At 38.8% G+C, this 18,775-nt stretch overlaps 1 protein-coding gene across 4 annotated transcripts; it reads right to left on the bottom strand.

Moving 5' to 3' along the window:
• Positions 1–2,356: 2,356 nt before the first annotated feature.
• On the bottom strand, positions 2,357–17,370 carry LOC116153560 (uncharacterized). 4 transcript variants are annotated; one of them, XR_010380994.1, is made up of 4 exons: positions 15,897–17,370; positions 12,368–15,771; positions 11,153–11,269; positions 2,357–2,461 (listed from the first exon to the last, which is right to left on the bottom strand). XR_010380994.1 is itself a non-coding variant. In XM_031453825.2 (2 exons), exons 1-2 carry the CDS (start codon positions 13,123–13,125, stop codon positions 11,266–11,268), a joined length of 762 nt encoding a protein of 253 aa, XP_031309685.1. In that variant the 5' UTR covers positions 13,126–15,886; the 3' UTR covers positions 2,560–11,265. The 4 variants fall into 4 exon arrangements, 1 of the variants encoding a protein (XP_031309685.1); XR_836895.3 differs by lacking the exon at positions 15,897–17,370 and having other exon boundaries at positions 12,346–15,886; XR_010380993.1 differs by lacking the exon at positions 15,897–17,370 and having other exon boundaries at positions 12,368–15,886.
• Positions 17,371–18,775: the final 1,405 nt, after the last annotated feature.

Genomic DNA, 18,775 nt, shown 5'->3' with positions numbered 1-18,775 from the left:
ATAAGGTATGGCCTAAACAGTAAAATTAAGTTTTTGAACTTTGCTGACAAATTTTGTCCTTAAATTAATTTTTAAATATCTGTATTTGTGTGTCAAAGCTATCTCACCATTCATACTGAATTTCCTTAAAAATTAGCCTCAATTATAATTTTTCTATTTGTTCTAAAGCAGTTTTTCCGGACTCTGATTGAGCAATTAAATATAAACCTGATACTTCTATCAATTATGTATCTTTTAACAATGCATGCTAATTAGGGCATCAATATTCTTTATACCAAAAGCATCTATGTTAATCACCCAGATAATTTATCAGAGGGAGCAAATAGTGAATCAAAACTAAAAACAAAATTCTCTTGAAGAGATAAAAGCCTTCTTGGTTACAAGACGGCATTCAACAAGGAAAGATACAACGTTGACAAGTCACCATATTTAGGTTTGCGAAAACGTGTGATCACTGAAGGTCCAGGCAGTGCCCTTGATTAGCAATAAGTATAAAGTGCTCTGAAAGCACAGAATTAGTAAGCAACTCGTTCCAAACCCTTTAACATTAACAATATTTTTCTATGCCCCGTGCAACCCTGGCTTTAGATTCTGATCATTATCCTAGTCTCTCCAATACTCATCTTTGGGTCTTTGGTATTTTCTTGAATATACCTTTGGCACCTAGTTTTCCAATCTGTTTTATCAGTTAATGACAATTCTTAAAATGATATACGCCACAGAACATAACTCCAGACACTGAAATCAGACACCTTACTCAAACCTCAAAGAACATTATGAACCATTTCAAACATTTCAGGATCTATCCAACTTGTTAAAGAATTATCTTTAAAATTGCAAAATATAGGAACGTATCTAAACTTCACCATCAAGGCATTCTGAAACATTTTGTCAAATAGTGAATGGTCGACTATTATACAAAAATCAGTGCAAAGTTTCATCCAGACAGCCTTAAATCAACTCTTAGATGAAGAAATAACATCATGTAGAATTTCTGTTGTCCTCATCAATTTTTTGCAGATAAGATTTTTTAAATTATCTGCCTGTTAAAATCAAATGTTATCTGCCTACCCTTTTCCTGAGCTTCACAGCCTGTAAGAATGACATTACAAATAAAATTAAACTGAACTAAAGGCCCACCACAAATTTTAACTGACCTCTAGAACTTACAGGTAAGCCCACCTGCAAGGCTATTTTCTTAAATTTCATTTTTAAAAAGAATAATCTACCAAGCCAAAAAAAAAAAAAAAAAGGTAAAATGGATCAGTGTGGAGTGTTCTGGTTGTTACATTCAGCAGTTAAATTGCAGTATGTTTGCCCCCGTCTTGAATTGCCACTAACGGTAAAAGGAGAATGGTGTCAACCACTTATTTGGCATGATGCTTGACAAGCCAGAGCCTTTCAGAAAGAACCTACCCTTCCTCTCATCATTTACAGAAAATTAAATTCGTTCCATCCTTAATCCTCAGGGACAAGACATTATCTGTTCAATCTGAGTCTGTTACTTTTTGTTACTTTCCACTAAGAGTGATAGAATTTGGAAATAGGGGGCTTGAAATGTTTGAGTCTGTGTTAAAACTTGATATAGGTCCCCTTTCCTACACACCTTATCTTTAAAAATTGTTTGCTTCTAAAGCACTTATTCTCTGCTTTATAATATGTGGACATATTTTCAGTTTGGCTGGATGATACTAAGGACTGCTGAATAGTAACCAGGGTTCTCTCCAGTCAGTTCAGCATGCATCTCATCTTTGATCTCAAGGGCACTGGTAATCAGTGCCTTATGTTAACATCGTCACTATAAACAGTTCAGGCATTTAGAAACAAGGTATCAATGGACTGTAACAGTTACTTTAATTCATTTTATAAATAAGCAACTGAGAATTTTGCTCCAAGTGGCTACTAGTGTAGCCCATTCCATAGATGGCATTCTCCGACGCATAAGGCACAATATGATACGAATGCAGCTCTTCATAATAGAGAGACTGAGAACAGCATTCCTGTACCATAAACTTCAGCCGTTTTCTTGTATCAGAATAAGCAGTCTTATAACAGGGAGCTTCTTTAAAGTATTCATAGCTCTCCTTCTCCGTCTCTAGATGGATCTTCCTCAGCAAATTGTTAATTAACACAGACCTTCTTAAGTAGGTTTCTGGGTCTTCAAGAAACCTGAGCTTCTCCAGAGAGAGTTTAAGAATGCAAGTCCTGTCCTCGGGTAATATCAGGTGCTGGAAAACAAACACATCATTAAATCTACATTTTAGAAAAGTGAAAACAAGAGCCTTTGCTATTGACCAGACTCAGAAAAATGAAAAAAAAAAAAAAGGTAATAAGTAAACCCTTACTTTTGGAAAATACCCATGGTAATCTTGATGTAAATCTTCTTCTTCTGCATATTTTCTCTTAAAGTAGGCTACTTTCGACGTTGTTAATGTATATGTTAATACTTTTGTTGGATAAGCTAAACGAAATAAAATAATTGGAGAAAAGTCAGATTCTACTGTAGCAAAGAGTGTAAGTTCTACTGGTGAAAAGAAACTGGTGACCCCAGAAATTAACATTCTCTCTTCATTTACTAGACAATGTAGTGAAGCAGACAGACTCAACTGTCCCGTGGCTGAAAAGCCTGTTTGCAGGCAAATAACACTATTCAGACCCAAAATAGATGTTCTACATCAGAGAATTATAGTTATTTCCTTATGCAGCCCCTCAGAAATAAAGTGCATACTTACCAATCCTCTATTTAATTCCATGCCATTGAATGTCAAAACATACCCAGGTTTGAAGTTGATGCCCAAAATGCAATGAAAGGAGATGTTATTTTTCATCATTCTTTTAGTTCAACTGCCTCATTACAGAGGGCATTTAATGTTGCTAGGCACTAAATTTGTTTAAAATGGTTGGTGACCCAATTAATCCTTTAAAGAAATAACTGCGTGTCTACAGACAAACACTAAGACATGGTCATGGTATAACCATCCTCATAACACATTGCTTAATAGATGTTAACTGTAAGTAAATAAAAGGTTTATACAACGTAATGACTAGAAAACTTGACCTTGGTATAATTTCTGAAAGTGAAAATTTTTATTCCCTCTTTTAAAATATTATTGTTATGAGTTCTGACTTGTTTAAGGAAAAACACTGTTCTGAAAGATTTTCAGGTTTGGTTGAAAGGGAGTTTTTAGTGTGTCCGCTAGGTGGTGCTCATATCACAGAAAAGAGTCAAGTTCTGCCTCAGAAGCTGAAGATAGATATAGTGAAAACACCAAATCTGGAATTCAAGTGGTATTTACTCATTCAACCTCAGTGGGCCAGATCAGAAAGAAAGTTCATACTTAAGCATCATGAATTTGACCCCTAAACACAGCCTGAAATATTTCTAGGTATTAAAACCATTTGAGTCACAAAATGAGTAGTTTATTAATGTGCTGGTTAAAGAAATTCACAGTGAACACATCTGCTGTTCTTCCTCTAACATTTTAAATTTTTTGAATCTTAAATATGTGCTCTTCACGAACATGCCTCTTCTAAGTTCTTCCTCCACTCGGTGGCATCTGTGCAACATTTCCTGCAGTTTTTCATAGCTGGTTGTTTTTCCTGAACCAGCAGGAGAAGCTACAAAGATCACACCGAAAGCATTCCACTGTGAACTATAAACCCAAGAGAGCCTTAAATTAGAGTTGGCATGTTTTGTAAGGGAAATAAGAATTTTAAACCACTGGTGTGTCTGACCTAAAAAGAGACAAATGTGTAAATGACCGTCTACAGTTGAAAGAAAGTCAATAATTGCTATACTGTATACAATTCCTGAATTCAATAAGCATATCTCAGTTTGTATGGTTTGGGTTTTGTTTTTTTTTTTTACGTATTTCAAAAGAGTAGGAAAAAGGAGAATAAAATCGATTGTGATGAAAACAAAGGAAGCATCGCTGAGCCCAGTTTTCTCAGGGGCTGTTTTCAGTAAACTACATCTGCTTAGGTGTATTTTTTAAGGATTTAGTCAAATAAGTAGGTAAAGCTTTGAGTTGTTCTGTGATGACAGTTAAGTATTGTTACTGATTTCTTTTCAAACTGCTTAGTTGATGCCGCAGTGGTTCTCAAAAGTCAGTGAGTGACAGAATCATCTAGAGAGCTCCTAAAGATGCAGACTGCTGGGTCCCACCCCCAGATTTCCAATTCTGTAGGTGTCGGCTAGCAGTAGAGAGTTTATATTTCTAACAAATTTCCGGGTGGAGCTGATGGTGCAGGTCTGGGGACTGCATTTTGAGAGCCTCTGTGTCATAGCATTAAGCAAGTGTAGTAGTAACACTGACAAAAAGTTGAAAAACAGAACGTTCAGCCAATCACCTGATTGCCTAATCATCAGAATGCCAGGCAATCGGCTTGATTGATTTTTGTTTTTGGTTTTCTTACTGCTATTGTGACATGGGCTACCTTGGCTTAGAAGCTTTAGCGTCATGAGTAAAGCCAGACTCCATTTTAACTAAACAGCGAAGAATGAGGTCACTTTTCAACATAAATTCCTGGGTTCACGTTGAGAAGGATCGATGACTTATTAGCATAATAGCTGGACAGGTCACTGATTTTTTGTTAACAAGGTTCAATGAATTACTATAGTGCAGGAAAGGGTGAGGAAAAATTTGGAAATGTATATATTATCTATCTATCTATCTATCTATCTATCTATCTATCTATCTATCTATCTATCTATCTACCTATGTCTGTTCATTTTATTTTACAAGGTAATGCAATGTCTAGAGCATTTATGACCATTAATTAAAAACCACTGAATGAATGACACAAGGGAGGGCAGGTGGCAGTGTGGAGAACCAAATGTCAAATAAACCAAGTGATGATCTGGAAAAGATATTTTTTATTTAACATCAAGACCAAAATTTACACCAGCAGCTCCAAGGTTTATAGAGATTCTGTCTGCTATATTCAGGCAGTTACCGTAAGATAGAGAATACATTAGAGCCTGGAAACACAGTAAATTCTCAGGGGTCTGGATTTGTGTCTCAGCTCCATAGGCAACACACTTAGCCACTTAGTTTATTGCTCTTAAAAAATACCGCCATGGGTTGTTGAAATGCTGAAAAGCTCTCACAGCTGGTATCAGCTTGACAATTACTTCCTCACATGCTGTTTAGCTATTTGCAATGTTTTCAGCATCCCATTTTGGAGGATGCCTTTAGCCACTTTGAGGCTAAAATATATAGCAAACATAAGTTCCTACATCTGTTTTCTTGGCTGGATGAAAAATCAAAAAATTCAGAACTGGAAACTATTTATTGATCACATGGTTCAGCCTACAAGGTTTACAGATGAGGAAACTGTGGCCCAGAAGGGTTCAATGATTTCCAAACTGGTGTGTGGCTAAGAGTTTGGGTTTTGAAGTCAGATGGAAGTGGTCTAGCTCATACATTTCTTAGTTGTGTGACCTTGAGAAAAATACATAAATTCTTTACAAATTTCATTTGTAAAGTGGGGATAGAAATAATACTGGCTCACAGGATCACTGAAATAATTCGTGGAAAGTGACTGGCACTGTGCCTAGCATATAGTGAGCACTCAATCAATCCTAGCTCTTCTCAGTGCCAAGAGGCACAGACCTATCCCAGAAGCAGATCCCAGCCTGGCCTCCCAGCTCTGACCTGAGACTCTTTCCACCACCCTGCCTCCTAGAGATACTAGATTATGATTAGAAAGTTAAAACACTGCAAAAGAATATTTCAAATGGTCAGGTTGAAAATAGTACAGGTTCTCTAACAGCTCCAAGAAACTGCTTCTGGATTTATTGTCGCTGGTTGTACATTTTGGGTGAAGGAAATGTAACTTTTTAAAAAACATCCAGATAGTCATTTGGAGAATTAATTAAAGTCACTCTGAATTTCCAAAGAAGGTCACTCTGTTATGACCCAGTAAACATATGTAAACCTATTCCTATAATTCTCCCACCATTAAAAAGCCAAACTCAGACCAGCCTGTTATTCAAATAAAGCTGATGAAATAGACCAGAAAAAGTAAAATGACCTTAAATCTTCATAGTCAGCATCCTGAGCATATAAATTATAAAACTGAATTAGGCTGAGCCTAAATTTATCTCTGAAAGTAAAATGGCTAATGCTGGCTTGAACATTCAGATTGTTTGTAATGCTCTAACCTCTGGGCACATAAAATATCTGTGCCACCCTCACTGGGTTTCCTAGTCCAAGACTTCAACAAACAACAAATTAGAAGTCACAGAACAGAATGACCATCCCTGTCATCAGAGTTCTGATGGTACAATTTATACCTATTTCTTTAAATAAATGTTTTAAATGTAATTACAAATGATTGGTCAAAGGCTCTTCCTTCTTCTTCTGCTTCTGCCCCCAGACAACTGAAATCTTATTATCGTACAAAAGTGATTTCATTTGGTGCACAGCCCACGGGCAGTACATTAAGGAAATATCATCCACAGATTAGTTTACAAACACTTCGAGAGTACAGACGGTAATAAAGGAACAACTCCTGCCATAGTAACCCATTCTTTGTCCAAGACCATGAAGAGCCAGAGAGATGGTCAACGTATCTTAATTTTGGTTTTCATTTTCTTCCCTACAACACCTTAATCAACACACTGCGAAACCAGAATTGAGACCTTCCTATTGGATGTGTGCATCTGTAGCCAAAGACAAAAGAAGAGTTTGATCAATGGGGAAAATAAGGTGGTTCTGGTCTCAGATCAACAACTGACTCATGATGTAGGCAACTCAAGGGCCCCGGCTTCCTGTCTCTCGTTCATTTCTCTTTGCTTGGTGTTAGCCTGGCACGAACCTTAAAAAGCCTTTATCCTTTCCTATCTAAATAATGCTGTGCTCACTGCAAAGCTACCGAAATCCTCCCTGAAGGACCATGGGCACTTTTGTTTAGAAAGAGTTATTCCATCTGTCACTGTGAACCACATTCCACCACCTTGCTGCATGGTTTCAAATATTTCAGCATCACCTTCTAGGGCCGTCCCATGGCACTGGTTCAAATCCCAGGTCTACAATTTATTTTCTTAGTGACTTTGGACAAAGCGCTTAATCTCAAAAAGCTTGAGTTTCCTCATCGATTAATTCAGGCCAAATATCGAACTCATTGAATTGTATGTGGATGAAATAAGATGACATTTAAAAAGCACTTACTAAGTGCCTTCATATATCCACATATTTTCTGCTCAATAAATATTAGGTATAGTTATTGCAGTGGCCTCATTTTGGAAGTCATACATCTAAATGCTACTCGGCAGCGCTATGCTGTACAGGAGACGTTTGTCCTCTCTTTAGTGGTGAGCCCAGGTTGCGTGAAAAATACATGAGTACATTCAAGAAGGCAGACACATGCAACATTCAAGGCTGGAAGGCTGTGCCTTCTGCAGACCTTCAGCTTTGTTGATATTTAGCAATGTGCCATCAGCCTTCCCCCTCATGACCCCTTGCCTGGCACCCTTCTGGATAATATGCTCTAGAGGAACAGAACTCAGTGCCAGTTTTTAGCTCTGAATCAATGGAGTAATCTATTCCTTCAGATTATCATCCATGCAAAGCACATGATTGACTCCACCGGCAGCACAGAATGACCAAAAGTTGCAGCTCCTGGAAAACTTTCTTGGGAACTTCCAGGGCTACTGACAGCCAGAGAGTTAAACATGTTTCTCAAGAAACCAGCAGCACTGGGGATAGCCCCAAGCACAGACGTGGAATGCTAAAGACAAGACCACCAGTTCCACATGCGCATCTTGTTCCAGTGGTGATGGTTTATGAACCAAAGAGAATATCATTATATGGGATATGACCAGCCATGTAATCATGAAATTCCCCGTGATGCTGCACGGAAGCCTCACCTCTGTCACGATCTGGCCCCATTAAGGAGAGAGACCAAGTGCAGTGGGTTTCGCAGGGGAACCCTGTGATCTACCGCCCCTCAGAAGGGTTTTTAATCCCTGATATGCGCACAGCAGTGGTCTTTTGAGAAGTACCTCATCTGTGTCACCCTCACTGCCTTCCACTTTGACACCACTGTCAAGTTTGGGTATATCACCAAAACATTTAGCCTGATATCCCAGAAAGGTAGTACAAAAACATAAAATGGAACCAATCATTACCTTTACCAAGAATATACAGTCGTCCCTCAGTATCGGGGCATTGGTTCCAGGACCCCCCACGGATACCGAAATCTGCAGATGATCAAGCCCCTTATGGAGCATTCGTCTCTGTATCCGCGGGTTCCGCGTCTGCAGACGCCGAGGGCTGACTGTATAAGAATTTGCTCTGGAGTTGGTTGATCCTCTGCCCTCACTCATATGGTGTCCGATTGGTGTTGCCACCTGGAGGTGTTCTAATAGCGAAATGTTCTTCATTCACAAGGCACCTTTATTCTAAAGAGCGGTAGGTGCTTCATTAAACTGCATTGTGTCAACTCAAGCATGGCACCCAAGAGATGATCTTATCCCCCATGTTAGACATGGAGGAACTGAGCCATAAAGCAGTAAAATGAGTAGCACATGGGGACAGACCTGAGACCCCAGGCTCCTGAGTCCTGAATCTCCTTGCAGTATCTCCAGCCTCTCGTGATGACTTAACCCACATTGCCTTTTAATAAGCATTTAATATTTAACACAAACTCTGATGTATCACCACAGAGGGGATTTCCCAGCTTTAAATCTCTGCTCCTTCCTTCCTAATCATCACTGATACTTAGAAGACTCTTGTATCTCTACCCACCAAGGTTTTTCTTATTGCATTTTACTTTCTGTAACTTATCACATGAAAAAGGTTTAAGTTTTTCTAAATATTAAATTATACTACATTACCAAACATAACACTAGCAAACCCTAAGTACTCTTTAAAATCCTACACCCCACTGAGAATTACTGCAGCAAAATAGGTGGCTCTGTTTTTAGCCTGATAGAATATATTTAGCCAGGAAAAAATAAAAAATAATTGTGTTAGACTAAAAAGGGGAAACGGTAAAGTATTGAGACTATTTAGACAGACAACTTATTAAAAATAAAGCTGAGGGTGGGGAGGGTTGACAAGGATTAGTGCCTCCTGGTACCTGAAGGTGTACTTCTTCCTAAGTTTTAGTGCTGCAGTGTTATGGTCAATTTATCCTCTGTTTCTGAAATCATTACTTTACTTTAGCCTTTTCTGGGTTTCTGAAGCAGACTGCTTTGACAGAACAACCTGAGCTGGTTATACCTTGGCTTTTATACCTAAGCTATTGTTGGGATGCCAGTGTTTTGACAGCTAAAGCCAGCTGGCACGAGGCCTCTGTGGAGAGCCCAGATGTAGAGGCAAGGGCTCAGCATCTTGATCAAACCTTTCAGCATTTCTCCATGTTTCAAAGCATCTGCTAAATCTCATGAAAGTCATATGACACAAAACTGAGCATGGAATGTTCCTAAACACCTAAAAACTTCCAAATAGAGTATATGAGGAAAAAGCTGGAATTAGAACTCGATTGCAGTTTTAACCTGCTTAAATCTCAGCCTTATCTAAATCTTATGACCCTAAATACACCCCTCTTTGTACACTATGATATGTACAAGTACAGCTGGTGTTCCCATTGACAAGAGGGACAGATCCTTAACCACAAATTGGTGGAATTTATTTCATGCTCTAACTTAGGATCTACCAATGTCTCTAGGATTAAAGGCTTACATTATACTGATTTACTTGATTTATTTTTTTGAAACAAAATTCCATAACTTTTTCTGATGAATTTGTTTAAACAGAATATGTTCATCAAAATTTCACAGTAAATATCCCACACATTATACATTCATGATAGAATCAAAATTAAAATTTAAGAACCCCTTTCACTTGACCTTTTGATTGTGACAGTGGTCTCAATGAAATGGCAGACTCATTCACATAAATTAAAGGGCACTGAATGATTTTAAACTTCTATGCATATTACAAAGAGATAGGATGTGTATAAATTACTAATGCACAAGACCAATGCATATACATGAGCCAATACTTGTGGCTGCTTTACTCAAACTTTCCTCAGATTGATAGCATGGCTAGAGCTCTGCATGCATCTCAGGACAGGCGACAGTAAATCTTACTGGTCTCTTTGGATTTGTTTCTCACCATAAAATGCAGTAATTATGACGGAGTAAGGAAAAAGGGTGGGAGGTATTAAAGACTAGTGAAAATAATATTTTGATGGTTCAGATAGTCATCTTTTGTTTTTGGTCTTCTTTCCAAGTTTAGTTTTTTTTTTTTTAACAGATGAGACAAGGAAATATCATTTAATTTTACAACGAATAAGCTCTATGAGGGCATTGCTTTATTTTTTTAATTTTTATTTATTTTAAAATTTTATTCATTTATTTTTTAATTGAAGCATCAATTTACAATGTTGTGTCAGTCAGTCATCTTTAATGCTTGAAATAATTAAGCTATAGATATTTCAGTGAGTGACTATGGAGAGTAGCAACTTTAAAGTCCCATGATATCTATAAAAACTATAAAAATAAACTAGACCAGAATACATTTTCAAATAGATTTCTAAGTAAAGTTGTTCAATTATTTATTTTTACAAAGAGAGGGAAGGTAAGGGAAAGGAAGAAATATGACATGGTATATTTTCTTGAGTTTGATTGTAATTTGCCAGGCTGGTTACTTATAGGAACTGGACACTGATAGCTCAGTACATGTGAAAGTTATACAACCCTGGAGGGCTGAACACACATTAAGAGACTGTATTATATCTTGAAAACTGAGTTTAAAATGCTTACCACTCATGGGTTTCTATCACTATGACCTCAATACAAGTTAAATTTTAAAAATCACCACAATTTCTTCCTGCAACTTGGGGAGCTCTCTGCATTGCCTTCATTTCACACATGCACCCGTGTGCTCATAAGGTTTCTGCTTAATATTTTCCCTCAAGCCAGGCTACCTAACTTGTCCCGCCCTATTCACTTGGGTCTTACGAAAATCTGCCAGCCCACAAATGTCCTTTCTACAGAAAATCTCTATTGACTTCTACCCAGCAACCCTCTATATAAGCAACCTCTTATATTGATCTTGTAAGTTATGGCAATGCTACATTAGCATTTATTTCTCTGGATACATATTTAAACAGTGATTTCTTTTAAGTTAGTGATTACCTGGTAATGCTGAATCAATCTGAAAAGTGTATTTCTAGGACAGCTTCAGAAAATCTGGTGAGAGTTCCCCTTTGCACAGCAAGCATTTCTCACAGCCTCAGGCTCATGAATGGCTACCTGAGATTTTGAAACAAGGAGACAGACACAAGTAACATTGGAAGAGTCAGAACTGCACTGACTTGAACTGGTTATCAAGTCAGGGGAAAGCATGCAGTGGGAAGACACTAAGATGTTTGAGGTGGGGTTGATCTGGACCCAGTAGATAAATAGATAAACCTTCAAACACACACAATTATTTTAATGTTCTTCAGATTTAATTGTAAATATAGGAATTTTAAGTATCCTAAGAAATGTGGAAATAAGTGAATAATAGATCTCACCAACCATTTACTGGGAGATTATTTTGGTGAGATCAGTAGGTTTTTTTTTTTTAAAAAACCAGAGAAAATATACTTAATTTGTTTCTAAGTACCAGATTTTGTATTATATCAAGAAACATTCTCTCTAAAGTAACAATCCAGCAGTTAACTCAAAACAGACTAACTCAATAATTCACTGGAATATTCACTATTTCTCACAAGATTTGAAATAGCCAAATGGTACTTTTTCTTTGAAGACAGTTTTTCTTTAAAGAGCCATGTTTAACTGCACCTTTTCTACATGGAATATATGCTTACAGATCTCATCATCTTCTATATTTAGAGAGATGAGCTTTCCAAAGGAAGATAGGCAGCCAATGAGGAGGATCCCATTAAAAGAGAGGTGAGTTACTATGGTTACTTTTCAGGAGATTGAGTAACAGTGAACTGGCTGCTCCTGGCCAAATGGACCTTTTCCAGAGCAGGACCTAAAAAGAATGTTGTTCTCCATAGGTGTTGATTCAATTAGTCGAGACGACACTGTTGTCATTTTTGCCTTAACGGCAAGCTTTCTATGGGATCTCACTGCTTCCAGCCCTCCTAGCTGCACACAGGCTGCGAAGTCAAAGGGATAACAGGGAGGACCGAAAACTTCCCAATACAAACCTAGCAGTGACAGGCAGAGGAATCCTCAAGACCACAAGATTAAAAAAAAAAAATCAAATCAGGTTATTCAGTGGGGATCCCCAAACACGTCCCTATCCACACCTTCAATGAAACGAGTCTCATCTGAGTCTCAAAAGAGGGCACCTGCCTGGATGAGTCCAGACGTACCTTGCGAGCTGGGTCCACTCACCAGGAGATGGGCGCATCCACCTGTTTCATAAAGGCGCGGGGTTCAGTGCTCCCTCCCGTTTTTGCGGTGCTGTCACTCTTCAGAGGGTGCTGACAGCAACGGCGGCAGCAGCGCGACGGCGGCAGCAGCGGCAACTGCAGCTCGGCGGGCAGCCCTGGCTCCTGCAGGTCCGGCCCTCCAGTCTCTGAAGCGCCTCTCGCTCCGGGTTCTGAACGCGAGGCGGGCGCGCAGCTGTTCTCGGCTCGCATTGGACCAGAGGGAGCAGATGTTACCCGGTTGCTAGGAGCGTTGCTAGGAGGCGATGACGCCCCTCCACAGCTCGGGAGCAACTTTCCTGTAGGTTGGGTGCTCCGGTGGGGGCTGCTGGGAGGAAGGTTTGAGAGCAGGAACCAGGAGGGCGGGGAACAAAGAGCCCCAAACAGGGGGTCCTGCGCTCTCCTAAGCTGGGTCCTGGAGAGCCGGCTGTGAAGCTGCGGGTGGGTGATGGCTGCAGCTCTGCTCCCCAGGCTTAGGGCCCTGCTCCGTGGACCTGGCCAGGTGATGCTAGTCGCGCCTCCTGCGACAGGTTCACCCTCTGTAGGACCCAAATGAGTGTCCGGTGGAAGGGTCGGGTTTGGGGATGGGAGTGGGTTGGCACATCCAGCGGCTGAGGAAGCAGTCAGTGCCTTTAGACTTACTGGGATGCTGTTCACCTTGGGGTAGGTCTCCGACAAGGGGATACATGGAGGAGTGTGTGTGTGAAGTGGGGTGAGGCGCATAGGATGAGGAGTAGAGTATCTTTGAAGCGCCCTCTGGGACTCTTCTCCCCAGCTTGTTCCTGTTTGTATCTGCAGGTTTGAGCAGTTGATAGATTTTGAGATGGAAAAAACAAGTAATATATGAAAATCAGACCAGAGTCTAATTCCTTTTGGCACTATCTGTGGCTGCCTACTGGTATGGTGCCAAAGGTTTCAGAGAAATGACCTTGTGGTCTAAGGTACTTTATGCAGTTAGAAAGACTTCATTTTGATCCAATGGCTAATTAAAACCTCAGGCTACTATGCAAACTTCGTTAAAATAACAACATACAAAAGAAAAGATACTTTCCACACAGGAGACAGGAGAAGGTATGCACATTTCAGTCATTTATACTTTAGTATAATTTCACCCCCAAAATTGTATTGTCTCTGTATTATATTACTCAAGCTATGTTTTAACTTTTTATCGTTTCTTCTCTTTGTTGTTGTTCAATGGGGTTGTTCTTGGATGGAGGGGGGATGTTGAGAATATCAAAGTAGGCAACTTTGGGTAGCCAGTGAGTCAAATTAAAGAAGGGAAGACAAAAAAAGTAACAGAAATTTTGCCCAATGCTATTCTCTGAGGAGGAATCTCATTGAAGAAGGGGATACACCACTCCCTTGGCTCCCTACCAGGGCTCCCTGGATCAGACCAGGGCCTGGAAGGAAGAAAGCATCACTGGGAAGCAATTAAAAAGAAAAGTTGCTGTCTTTGGGGCCAGGGCAGAGCTGGCATGCAGTGTCACGTTGACTCCTGCAGTGGCAGACGTTCTGCAAGGCTGAAGGGGCTACACAAAGAGGCCTTACAAATCTCAGGGGCCCCTGCTCCCTCAGGCACCCAGTACCAACTTAACACCTGTAACAAAATGTAGAGTTAATAGTTTGTTAGCCCGAAGATTTAAAAGCTGATAACCTTGTGTTAATAATGAACTCGATTTTAGACAACCTATCATACTCTATATGTATATCAAATCATCATGTTGTACGCTTTAAACATCCTACAGATTTGTCAGTTGTACCTCTATAAAGCTGGGGGGGGGTAGCTGATAACTTAAAATCTAATTGTCTAGAAGAATCAGTGGGTTGAAGATCAGATGACCACAGTTCAGCTGTAAGGTATGAAGGGGGCACTGAGACTGGCACATCTCAAACCTGGCCGACAGCCACAGCCAGAATTGCACCACTGCTACTTCTTTTTCACTGTCAGGGAGAAAAGGCGTTGATATCTCAATCAGCCTTGTCTTCTTGGCTAGCTTATGTCAGAAGGCTCTCCCCTTTGCTCTTCAAGGTCCTTTTTTTTTTTTTGTCCCAGGTATTTGGCACATTCTGTTTCTTCTTAACATGCCTCCCTTTCACCTGGCTTACTCCTACTCAGCCTCCAAGTCTCAGCTTAACTACCACTTCTTCAGTTTGGCTTTCCCTTGGAGCCTCCCACCAACCAGATTAGCCTGCTAACTACATTCCCAAATCATCCTACTGATCCGATTTCACAAAAGCCATCACCCCAGGCTTTTTGTTAGTTTCACCTTGTTTTTACTGTGCCCTTGGGACCTAGCACACAGCACCTGGTACATCAAAGATAGTCACAAGCACATGTGAGTGGATGGAGCCACCCTGCCTGGTTCAAGGTTTCTGTTTTCACCTTACCTGTGTATTATGCTTGAGTTCTTTTCTTTTTGGTTTTTGTGACTCTATTGCATGTTTTTGATTTGTGGTTACTGTTTTTCAGGTATGTTAACCCATTACTGTATCTACTTGCTTTAGGTTGGCAGCCATATAGGCTCAAACACATTCTAAAAAGAAAGAAAAAAATCTACATTTTCTTACTCCCCTTCCCCACATTTTATGATTTTGATGTCCTCTTTTACATTTCCAAGCTTATTCTTTTGTTGTTCATTGTAGTTACTGCATTTCTAAATGTGATTTTTCTCTTTTTTATAGATTCTTGATTCTTTTCTATTTAGAGAAGACCTTTCAATATTTATTTTAGGATAGGTTTAGTATTGCTGTATCCTTTTAAGTTTTTGCTTGTCTGAAAAATTCTTTCTTTCTCCTTCTATTCTAAATAATTACCTTACTGGGTAGACTATCCTAGGTTGCAGATTTTTCTCTTTCAGGGCTTTAAATGTATCTTGCCACTCCCTTCTGGCTAAGAACATTTCTGTAGAGAAATCAGCTTATAGCTTGTTTTTCCCTTGCCACCTTTAGAATCCTCTCTTTGACTTTGACTTCGGCTATTTTCATTCTATTATGTCTTGGTGTAGGCTCACCTTAGCTATTTAGCTATTCAGAACTTACAGAAGCCAGGAGGGCAGCTACTAGTCGCTTTCCTTTTTGTTAAGTGAAGGAGAGGAAGAAAAGCCCATTACATGGAAAACTGTTTTCTGCCCTTAATGAGACGTTGTGTTGATACACCAACTTATTTTCCTTCTCAGATCATTTTATACAGGTCACTACCTGGATTTTAATGGCATTGGGAAGTAAAAGTTCTTTATCTATTTTCCTACTTCTCTTCTCTCTGTGTCCTCCAAAGTAGGTTTGAGTCCTCTGAGCTGAACTGTTTCATCTTTCCTTAAAATTCTCCTCCACCTCAGGTAAAAACAGCCGCCATCATCACATGCTGCATCTCTGTGGAGGAAAAAAAAAATCTATTTGGAAGCAGCTATCTAACTTGACCAACATGGACAGCACTTCCAGTATATTTTATTAGAATAGACCAGGAACTCATCTTCTCTATTGTCAATATAACTCACCAAATTATTGCCAAATTTCCTCTTCATCTGGGACCACCTCAAGAAAAATAACAAATGTTTGAAGACCTGAAAGAAAGGTCAAGTTAATCTCAAGATTACAGAGTTGCTTGGTGGCAAAGTCAGAAGCAGAATGCAGGTATAAGAGTTTAACCTTTACCGGACTATGAATTCTTCACTTCTCCTGGTAAGTGATTAGAGTATATCTTTCACTAAACAATTTGGATTCTAAAATTAATATTAAAATACCATACAATCCACCTTAGAATTCATCTAAATTCTAATCTTCTTACCACTGCATCTTGTCCCTCCTTGAGAAGACCATAGCTACAATGCTAATCCTGTCTCCTACTCCTTATCTGTTTGCTGAAAGAGTAAGTTGTTTTATCATGTAGTAGAATGCACGTTAAAATTCATCAGAGCTCTGAATTGTCACCCAAGCTTCCTCTTGAGCCATGTCTCTGAATCTCCCTGGAGAAACCCTAGGGAAACTATAAAGAGACTATAAAGTTTACAAGACGTATAATGTGATTTGATTCATCAATAAAATGTTACTCAAGAGAGTTAAGATTTTTTTTTAATTACTACAAAAGATTCTAAGAACCACAGTCATAGATGGCTGTCTCAATTAACATTTAAGAATATTTAAGTCTCTACTGAAGGAATGTCAGAAGACCGCTATCACTTGTGAAGTTTTGGGTTCTGCAGATGATTTACTTTAAAAATCTGTTCCCTCTGCAATATTCTGCTTTGGCTCACAATTTTATATATTTTCTTTGGTGTTTTAAAAATACCACATATGTATGCAGTGCACAGACACATGTGGAAATGCTCAGCTATACTCAGTCTGTCAGCTCAAACTCTGCCCTGTGGTGTTAGAAACGTGAACTCAAATCATTTTTATTTGCAATCCCCCACCCACCACCACCACCCAAAACAGTGCTGAAATGCTCTATGACGACAAGGGCGAACAGGTGGAATTCTTAATCAGCTGGTAACGTTCTAGTGCCACCATGGGTTAGGAAGCACTTAAGCAACATAAGAAACAAGCTTGCAATTAGCAAGTTTCCCCTAAATAATCACCACTACCACAACATTTGAGAAAAGGTAATTTTTAAATTTTTTTAAGAGAAGGAAAAAATATGTGTTCTAGATACTGTCTAGAAGATTCTCAGCAAACTATTTCATTTTCCTGGATGCACAAATAAACTACAGCTCTCTTAAATGTAGGTGGCCAAGGGACCAGTTCTGGCCAATGGACATACAGAAGTAGAGACTGCCACCTCTAAACATGGCTCTTTAAACATGTATTTACTTTTCAGGCCGATTCTTCCCCCTGTTTTTGCATGACTACATATTCCTTCAGAGGCCCCAAGGATTCTGAGATAGCCTCCAATCCCTCAGATGCTAGGAAAGCAAGCTGCATGGGCAAGACCATTTTGGTGAGAAATAAACTTTCTTACACTAACTCACTGACGTTTAGGTTTATTATAATACATAGCATTAATTACCTCAACTAATGCAATCTGCAAAAAGGTAAAAATAGATCTTCCCTGAAATATCTATGGATTTTTTTTTCTATTTTCTTGTTTTGTTTTGGTGATGTCAGTCATGTTTTTACTGCTGTGAAGGTATCTGTTCATAACAGCCCTGCTCCTTTTACTTTAAGCTTGCTGCATCTGAGCTTTGTAAACTTATTAGAAGGGACAGGACTCTGGACAAAAGCCTTTCTGATGAGTAATTAGCTACACTTCTGTACAGAAATGCCTACACTTTGTCTTCTCAGAATCCTTCTCAGATGAAATTAAGTTATTTCAGGTGATCTTTACCTATATAGCTCCTTACTTACCTAATATTCTTAACTTAAATTCAACACTTTAAACTAGCATTTGAGTTGACATACATTGATTTGTATATGTGTTCATCATAAAAGTCTACAGCACCCTAAAACCAAAATAAATTATATGGGGCATAAATGTAATGCTTAGAGTTCTAATATATATGTCTTCAGTTGGTATGCTTTGGGAGTTAATGATTTCTGTACATACTAAAATAAGCAATATCATTCAGGCCCATATAATTTGCATGTTGATGCTGCACAACTGTATCTTTTTTAACATCAAAACATTTCACATGTATACATATAAGCCATCTGCTTAAACTTTATTGATAAAACCAGGAGCAGCAGTTTTACAAAATTGGAATGATTTTCAGTCTTGAACTAACACGAGTTCAGGTGCAGCAGACATTTTGCACGAACTAGGTAGAGCTAATGCTTCTATGTTTCTGTTTTAAACAAAAAGCAATTAGAGTTTATCCTCATGCATTTAAATATCTAATACAGAAATAGTTTTTAGGCTGCATAAAATATGCTTCCAACATCACTGTGAGACTGAACATCTGTCTTGTGCATTATTCGTACAAGAAAAACAGTGTAATTGTTCCAATCACAAACTTATTCTTTATCACTGGTAAATAATTTTACATTTTCTAAGATATTTTCAAAGGGTATTTCTAATACAAGGATACTAATACTGAATTGAGTATTGGTGTTGAATATTTCACTGACTTGCCCAGTTAAAACACGAGACAGAGCACAAGAGTAATACATTAAAGTCATTGTTATGAAATCGTGAACATTACAAAAGGTAGAAAGGTATTCCAGTTTTTCAGTTCAAGTTAAAAAAAAATTCCAAACCTTTTACTATACACTATTGACTGATAGAATTTAGTAATTTTAGAAACGGGGTGGGTCATCACATTCTATAGCTGTTTGTTCTGGTCACAGCTAGAGATACATTCATGCTTCTTAAATGCGAGACGCCGTAAGTCAGTAAGTCAGGCTGTGAGAAACACAAGGACACCTGTATGGAATGTTCCGA

The sequence above is a fragment of the Camelus dromedarius genome, chromosome 5, assembly GCF_036321535.1.
Source record: "Camelus dromedarius isolate mCamDro1 chromosome 5, mCamDro1.pat, whole genome shotgun sequence".
In the NCBI taxonomy this organism is placed as follows: Eukaryota; Metazoa; Chordata; class Mammalia; order Artiodactyla; family Camelidae; genus Camelus; species Camelus dromedarius.
Note: the sequence above shows the minus strand (reverse complement) of the source record. Positions and strands in the feature narration are given on the sequence as shown.

Excerpts from the sequence above, each read along its gene's own strand:
- LOC116153560 (XM_031453825.2), bottom strand. The coding sequence starts at position 13,125 with ATGCGCCTCACCCCACTTCACACACACACTCCTCCATGTATCCCCTTG.